Genomic DNA, 9,019 nt, shown 5'->3' with positions numbered 1-9,019 from the left:
AAATTATGGGATAGAGAAAACTGCATCATGAGACATTGAAAGCATGTTCCCAGTCACCCATGCACAACTCGTTTGCCCCCATGAGGCATTGCAATCCCTTCCCAAAATACCCTGCGCTAGGTGGTGGCAAGTTGCACAGTGGGATAGCTACCCATGGTGCATTGCTCTCTGCCTTGATGCAAGCACTGGTAGTGAGGTCATGGACTGCTGACCCAAAGAGTGTAGTGTGGACATGCAAAAGTGATTTAATTATTGGGGCAGCTGAATATCAACGTAATTTTGTAGTGTAGACCTGCACTTAGTAATCGCTCACTAATTTAAAGATTGATAGATCTGCAGGGCCGGTACAACCCATTAGGCGACCTAGGCGGTCGCCTAGGGTGCTAGCATTTGGGGGGTGGCATTTCAGGTCCTTCAGCGGCGGCCAGATCTTCGGCCGCCCTGTCGTCGTCGGCATTTAGGTGGAGGGACCTGGGGCAGGGGGGCGTGGGAAGGGCTGCCTGCAGCAAGTAAGGGGAGGTATGGCACGCAGGGGAACCGCTCCCCACCCCAGCTCACCTCTGCTCCGCCTCCTCCCCTGAGCACGCCGCCCTGCTCTGCTTCTCTCCCTCCCAGGCTTGCTGCACCAAACAGCCGATTGGCGTGGCAAGCCTGGGAGGCGGGAGAAGCGGAGTGGCGCTGGCATGCTTGGGGAGAAGGCGGAGCAGAGGTGAGCTGGGGCAGGGAGCTGCCGCATGGCTCTCCGGGCCGGGGGGAGCTGCCACGGGGGGGGCACCTCAGGATGGAGGGGGGGAGCTGCCATGAGGGGGGCACCTTAGGGTGGAAGGCTGCCACAGAGCTTGGGGGGGCAAGGTGGAAGTTTTGCCTAGGGCACGAAACATCCTTGCACCCGCCCTGTAGATCTGCCTAAATTGTTGATTTCCCACATCTTTCAATATCCTCACTTTCATCCTGACTTGTAATGTCTGTGTATTTTTATTAACATTTCTCTGTTTTTGGTGTGATGATATGGCTTGTTTCAGCCCTTGTGACCACCAGCAGCCATAAACATTTTTCAATATTTGAGAATAACATTTCAGATTCCTTGAAGACTTTAATAAAATTAAACATCACAGTAGTAAGAACAAACTTGTAATGATAAATCTTGATTTCTGGCATAACCAAATGACCAATGTAGTGTCAAAACACTATTTTTCTGATTACCATATGCAATCATAAACTGAAAATAACAATTATCTGAGGAAATCTTTTTTTTTCCATATTTTCTATTGCTACAGGAAATAACAGAAATGCATAATCTTGAATTTTCATAATTCTCTGAATGTAATGAAGATGGCTGAAGTTTTACAATTTTCATTTGTAAATCATGTTAGTCTACTGTGAAAATGTTAAGTCTAAAACATAACTTTAGAGTTTACACTAGCATGGTGAAAAGGATTTATGTGCAGAAGTTCACTGAACATGACTGCAAATAGGACTATCAGCTGGAATGTGCTTTAGTACACTAAGCATTGCTTTAAAGCAAATTAGTTTAAAATATTTCTGTCACTACATTGAACAGCAAAGCATTTTCCAATAGAATAAACTTGAAGGAAACATGTTATTAAAGGTACAATTATTTGGCTCATACCCAATAAAACTTACAGCGTTATCAGACAAGAAGGATGAGCCTGTCACCTTCATAACTCCTTAGCTCATGAATGTTAGCAGGTTATTCAGTTAAAAGATCATAAAAGTTTTCTATAGGAGTGAGAATTTTCTCTCTTCAATAAGAATATTTTTGCAGTAAGTGATTAACACACCAAGTTCATTAGTAAGTAATTCAACTGTGTTATAGCTGATAGTAGTCAGGTTAGAGCCATGGAGCCTGTGAACTACTTGTTTTGTGGCTAATAAAATTGTTTTCTACCTTGCAGTATGCAAATTGTTGTTATTCCAAGTTGTCTAGTTGGAAAGCACATTGTTTTTTAAAGAGTCAGCAACAAGAAATCTGCCCTGCGTTCAACGTCAGCTTTTAGCAAGAGTCTTTTGAAGTAATCATGTTTGCATTTCCACTGAGCAGGTTTTTATCTTCCCACATTTCAAAGCAATTTAGATATAAACACATGATATCGGCTAAGAAATTGCAAGCTGATCTGTTTGGGAACAGCTTTAAGGACAAATAAAATGCATATTTCAGTATACTGTTATATCCCAAAAATAAAATAAAATTTTGATTTTTGTCTTGTTCCCTCTGGAACTGTCAGTGTACATTATTTTTTGTTAAACTTGGTATATTTAAAATGTTTGAACTATTGTCGTAGGTATGTGGGATTTTACTAATGCTTGATGGGCAGCTCTGTTCATGTTCTTGTTACTCTGAATTTTCTCTTTAGTCTCCGAGAGCTGTTTGGACACCGCACAAAAGTTTTCTCTTGGGCTGGATGCAGGTGCACGTTGTCAACACTTTGAGAACAAAACGTCATTCTAAATAGAAAACACAAAGTGTAAGTTACCTTTTCTGGACATTTCTTTGTGTAAATGTTCTGTTCCCCATAGTATTCTTGGCTTCAATTCCTTTTTCTGCTTTTTTAAATAAGATCTCTAATTGTTTTCATTTGCTTTTAATTATGAATGTGCATCTGGCAACAGGGTATTTAGAGCAGGGTAAGGGGGAATAGGTGAGGCACAGGTGATTCCTATGTATTTAGTTTACTGCTTCTGTATGTTCTTTCTGAACTTCCAAACTTTATGCTAGTTCTTGTGAGTCTTGTCTTCATGAGGAAATTTTTGATAGAATTCTCCACTGCCATTACCGTCTGTTTAGCTCTCAATGCCACAATGGTGGCATGCTAGTAAGGGCAAGGTGCTGATGGCCATTAGGGGCATAAACCAGGTCATGGTAGATCTGTTCTGATAGTTAGATAATATGGTGCTTAAAACAGCAGCAGCTGCCTGGACCCTACACTAGTGTTCTCCCACTCTTGCTACCATGTGTGATGCTGAAACATTAATAGCAATAGATGGACATTTTAGTGAAAATATCTTGGTATAAATGCAGCCATAATAACGTTTTGAGGCTGAGAGGATGAGGTCTCAAAGGCAGATAAAAGCTTAGCCCATCCTTGAACATCCTTCCTCCGCTCTTTAAGAAGCACTGTTGAAAAAGCATTCATTGACACGTGTCCCACTCTTCCACACGAAGGGAAAATCTAGCACATGAAACCATTCCAAACAGATGTTTTAAATGATTAAAATGGGAAAAATATGGATATGAAAATATAGTCAACAGTTTGTTCAAGTGCCTGGGAAAGTGGAAGACTTATCAAAACATATGGTTTGTTTTTTCTAGTATTTTAAAATCTAAAATTCCTAATATGCTAATGATTAAATTCATGCAGTTTGGTCTCTCCAAGGGAGTTTTAGTAAATTATTTAAATACACCCCCCACATTTTTTCCAAAGAGATTTCCCCTTAAGTGTTCCTTGTGCTTCCTTTTAGAAATACCTAATAAGCTTTCACTCACCCCAAAGCACTATTTCAGTTCCTATGAAGTTCTAGATTTCATAGACAGAGAATAGAACCTCATCAGCCCCTATTACAACATCCTCAACACCAAAATCCAATTCCACTTACAGAAAATAATGCCAAGGTCATTGGGTAGCTAAACCACCTACAAAGTTTTGTGGTGCCAAATCTCTCCCCCTCCCCCCTGCCTTATCTACAGCAGTGGGGATCCCTAGACAGCACACCAGTAGTGTAATTCTTTTGAGCTATTTTGAGAGTCCTCTTGCAGCACATTATTGGCACACACAACAGTATCAGGGAGGAACCTTCCTCTTTAGGAAAGAATTTCAAATGGGACAGACACATGTTCCATTCACATTGTGTATACATTTTCTTAAACCATCAAAACTCTGGTTGAACCACGTCTCTGTCACACCCAGTGCATCTTACTCTCCAATTGATCCTGCAGCTAACTTAGCTAAGTCAATTCTGAATTAGGTCCATTATCATATTCATACCAATATGAGATGTCAAACTCAGGATTAATACTCTATGGCAGAGATGCTGTTCTGTGAGGAGGAAAATATTTATAAAACAAATGCTTTGAGTAAGAGCAAAAGGAGCACAAAGATCTTGGTCAAGTAAATGTATAATTTTTTTTCTTCAGGTTTGAAGCACTATGTAAATTTCTTTAAATCACTCATCTAATCCCTCTTTCAAATCAGCACCAGGAAACTATGGCTCTGCAGATAGTAGGGGTACCCTCAATAATCTGCAACAGATATCATTGGTGGCAGTGAGGTCTTTCCTGACCTCTATGGAGCAAGACCAATATAATTGTCCCTTCAGGGTTGAAGTCTTCTGCAAAGTAGGACAATTTGTTCCCATTTATCCTTAATTAAAATGGCTAGTTCTCAAGGGGTTAAAGCAGTGGCAGTCATTAAAAACATTACTATGCAGTCTTCTGGCTGAAATTTTCCTTTGTTTTAAAGACAAACAATTTCACAAATATAAGCACTGATGTTACCAGTACTGTAATGGTTTGTCTATGGGGGATGATGTAATAGCTCTTGAAAACCATGAAACCTCGCCTTGCATTTGGAAGTTTTTACTCAAGAAAATCTAGCTCCTAGCAAACAAAGTGCAATGATTTTACAGTTTGCCTGACAATTAATCACAGCACCAGAAAAATGACAGCACAGAGTGCAGGAGTGACTGCCAAACACTGGGAGCGATCGATGTTGTGATGTGTGGTGCTTTTCCTCTCCAGTATCTCTGTACGTGTATGCTTAACCCACCATGGAAATTCCACTATTCACTAACACACTATCCAACCGGGCAGAGGCCTCCACACAAGTTTTGATACTACACACATAGTAGTAGTAGCAGTAGCTCATCTGTCCAAGACTGAACCAGGGCAAAAGAAACTAATGTGAGAAAAATCTACTGAGTCTATCAGAAAACAGTCTTCATGCGTTAAATTAATGTAATGAATAATCAGCCAGGAGACTGCATAGTTCTGAAATCTGCTTCCTCCTCTCTTGCACTTCTGAGCATGATGTAAAGCACCCTGCCCACACTGCTCCTTAATTATTCCAAAAAAATTTCTGTAACACCTACTTTTGCTGTGTTTCTCCTGCTTTGACTCTTATTGTCTTTACAATAAGTCCTGGTCGACGGTTGCCCTTTGTCCAGGGGATGATCGTTTGAACTGTGTCCCAGATATTTTCCCAAACTGCAGTTCCTTCCCATTTGAATTTGATCATCATTAGCTCACCAATGTCGATGTCCAGAGTGATGAGAAAGGAATAGGTTTTATTTCCTGTAATGCCTTCAACGCTGTAAAAGCAAAACCACCAAAAGTGATCTGGACACGGAAATGTGTTTGTGTGAATGACAGTTTCTGGATTATGGGTCTATCTATGGTTTACACATGAAGAGGTAGAGCAGATGACACTAATATCTAAACCACACTTGAAGAAAATGTATTTTTCTTCCTGCATGTTTTAACTGTAAACAATCTTGCAAGATTCTACAGCAGTGGTGCATTTATTATTAAAATAAAGTTGTACTCTTCCCACTTACAAACTGGTCAGTACATTAGCCACTGAGCTACCAATGACATTATTTGTTCTTTGTATTGCAGTAGTTCCTAGGAGTCCTAGTCACGGACCAGGACCCCAGTGTGCTAGGCACTATACAAGCACAGAACAAAGAGAGTCCCTGCCTCAAAGACCTTACTTGACGGACTCAGTTTTTGTTATTGTAGGTAGGGATCAAAGTGGGTGGGGCAGTTCCCCTCCATTGCTAAAATCAGAAGGAGTTTCCCTTCTCCTTGGTCTGGGGGAATCACAGCTCCTCCAGAGATGGTGAAGTGTGAGGATTTGTCAAACATGGCAGATTGCAATGGGAGGAGCCTGGACTATTTGTGGAGCAGCAGCAACTCCTGACAGGAGGAGAAAAGATTTCCCAAAACAGAGTCCCTCTGTGCCTCTTCTTCACTACAAGAAGGTCTGTCCTACCAGCAGCACCCAACTCTCTCTCCCTCTGGGTGGAAAAACAAAGCACCCAGATTTTGCGGAAAATCCCTCTAGAAATGTCCCTAAACTTCTCTAAACTGCGGGGAACTACACCAGATGTTTCAGTATTTCTCCAGGAAGGCCTCCCCAAGTTCCCATTTGCTTTTACATCAATTCAGATTCTCTGTAATGGTCAAGTCTACATGACATATAGCAATGGAAGTGGGGTGTGCTAGCGGTGTGTCTTTCACTTCACTCCGTGCACAAACGCTTTATCTCTGTGGTTAGCTGGCTAAGGGCCTGGTGGGAGAGGAACCTTTTGGGATATATTCTTCTCTTATCTCTATTCTCTTCTCCTTCTTGCATGCATAAGAAGATACTTCACAGTATCTCTGTATGTTGTCTAGACTCATGACAACAGCCACCCATACTGGTGAACCTCCCAATTCAAGTTAGATCGCCTTTTAACTGCACAAAATTGACCCAGCATTCTACAACTGCTCACACTGGGATGGACTGAACTTGACTGTACAGGATGCTGTACTCAATGTTCAAGAAAACTTCTAAGATTGACTCGTTCATTTTATAGTGGCTTTTTTCATATCAAGACTTGCAGGAACATTGTAAAAGTTTTTTTTTGCATGATTTCCAGTTCATCTCTATTGAAGACTGTACTAAACCAGGCAATTCAGAACAAATGATGCATATTTATTATACAAGTGAGCCTGTATCTAGAAATTGTGGCATCATTTTTCACCACCATAAAATAGGGACTTTGGGTCTAGTACTCACAGTGTGATGGGGAGATTTTCAGCATCTTCTTTAGTGCCTGTCAGAGAGACAGTAAAAGTTGGTTCTACCTGCTTCTCTTGAATTTCATTGATGAAGTGTATCTTGAATTGATAATGGTAAACTGCACAGAAGAAGAAATTGCAAGGTGAGTCATGGTCATACAGGCAGCATACTCCTGTGATAGCAGAAGTTTGCAGTTCAGAGCAGACACTTGAAAATCATTTCCCTTTTATTTATTTTATTACATGCATTGGTCACCATTAAAAAGTTAGCAGTTGTCAATCATTGCCAAACAGCATTAGCCAACAGGTTTTTGGGTCCCCGCGGCTCTCTTTATAGGGAAATGGCATAGGGGAAATGGGTGTGTGTGTGTGGGGGGGAGTTTTCTATGGGAAACCTTTCAGATTTCATAAGATTTAATTCTGAGAATTTCTGATGTGTGTCACACAGAGTAAGCAGGCAGTTCCTGGTCTGACCTCCCTGGATTCTGTACAGCTGTATAGATAGAAATCCTTTTGTGGACTGGGAAGGGCAGTGGAGTAGTCATGTGGATTGGGAACTCTCTTCTGGATGTCAGCCTTGCTCACTGTGATCCGCTGGAACATCTCCCAGCAAAACAGATGACTGTTCTTGATAGCATAATGATACGTTGTGCTTAACATGCATCTGTTCACAATATGACTTTGTTCAACACATTACAATATGGAATATGTCATTACTTCTTTGAGGTTTGATGGGTTCTAGAAGAGGGTTTGGGAAAGTCTTTGAACTGAAGAAGTGACGCATTTGTGGAGAAGAGTGGCTGAGATAGCAGCAGCATATGTGTCATATGCAGTTTTCACATGTAGCAAATTGCAGAAAATCATTGTCTGACTGTGCGCAAATTGTGCCATACAGCTTTGAATGCCCAACTTCGTCTATCCTCTGCCTGGTCAGCCTGTCAGAAGTAATGGTAACAGAAGTAGTTTCGTTTACTGTGGAAAAGCCATTATCAGCTGCTGAAAGCATTCATATAGTACCGTCTATCAGAGGATTTCTGAGTACGATGACTCTCCGTCTGCCCCCAATACATTAACTGGCTTTAAATTAAGAAACATAACACTCATGAGTTGTTGGTATCCCCTATAACACTGAGCCCTATGGGCAAACACTGCTTCCTTCACTAGGCCCGTCCCTCCAGGCTGGGGCTTGAAAGGGGGCAGCATAGGTCTGCTTCTGTCAGTCTTATCTGATCCTGTGCGCCTGGGGGAATTTTCCTTGGCACTTTACCCTTTCTATGTGGCCCCTATATGGTGCTTGGAGCAGACCTAGAGGCCGGAGAGGTGGATAGAATGGGTCCCTTGGTTGGTCTGGCTAAGTATCCAAACCCATCCATCCCTAAACACCAAATCTATCATTTTAACCCACTGACACTGTATATCAGACACACTGATCAGACTGCACCTCTTACAAATGCTATGCTCATAACCATGTACAATTAAAGCTGGACCTGCACTGATCTTGGAGACTTGGGAAGGAAGTTCACGTTATTAAATACTAACATATTTCTGCAGAAGCTAAAGGCAAAAACCCTTTCACTGTCCCCACTGGATGAAGGTTGTTCTTTTCCTAGCCATCTGCTGGATAAGACCTGTAACAGATGTCCTGACTAATTTTGGGCATTCACGCTTCCAGGACACATTTAGCAAGAGTTACAGGTGTTTATCCTGCTCTCCTGGTCAAATTACAGATCAGGTAATTACATACTATTACCCAATACTGCCTGATAGTTAGTGTGGAAAGGTATTCACTCCCCTCCCTTAAAACTGATGTGTACATCACTCGCACAGAATGGCTGCAGTTCAGTGGTAGGCGAGTGACCCCTCTACATACATACATGCTGTCTGTATAACTCGTTGATCTTTCAGGATGAAAGGCGCTATTATAAATGTGTTATCTTCTTACAACTGCTATCCTTTTAATGAAACCAGGTCAGCTTTCACTCCAGGACATACTGTCATTAACTTGAACAGAATGTCCAGTTTCATAAAGAAACTAAGATTATGAGGAAGTATAACACTGAGCTTCTTAATTATTTTCTGTCTGAATTTTTCACATGATCTTTACAGCATTCTTGGGAAAGTGTTTCAGGATCACTTGATACAGATTCTTATACAGTTGTTAGACTGTTTTGCAGTCTACTATGAAAGAAAACTCTTGTTAAGACATTGACCTTTTGATAT

The 9,019-nt window shown here is 41.3% G+C and overlaps 1 protein-coding gene across 2 annotated transcripts in view; it reads right to left on the bottom strand.

The window, feature by feature from the left end:
• Positions 1–1,970: 1,970 nt before the first annotated feature.
• LIPC (lipase C, hepatic type) overlaps positions 1,971–9,019 on the bottom strand; it is a 77,488-nt gene continuing 70,439 nt past the window's right edge. For both annotated transcript variants that reach the window (XM_044978982.1, XM_044978983.1), the window contains exons 8-10: positions 6,798–6,918; positions 5,107–5,325; positions 1,971–2,466 (exon numbers count right to left, since the gene is read on the bottom strand). In XM_044978982.1, the coding sequence (XP_044834917.1) occupies positions 2,343–2,466; positions 5,107–5,325; positions 6,798–6,918 (464 nt within the window). In that variant the 3' untranslated portion in view covers positions 1,971–2,342. The remainder of the gene's footprint in view (positions 2,467–5,106; positions 5,326–6,797; positions 6,919–9,019) is intronic.

This window comes from Mauremys mutica, chromosome 11 (assembly GCF_020497125.1).
Source record: "Mauremys mutica isolate MM-2020 ecotype Southern chromosome 11, ASM2049712v1, whole genome shotgun sequence".
Taxonomy (NCBI): domain Eukaryota; kingdom Metazoa; phylum Chordata; order Testudines; family Geoemydidae; genus Mauremys; species Mauremys mutica.
This window is presented reverse-complemented; position numbering and strand designations above follow the sequence as displayed.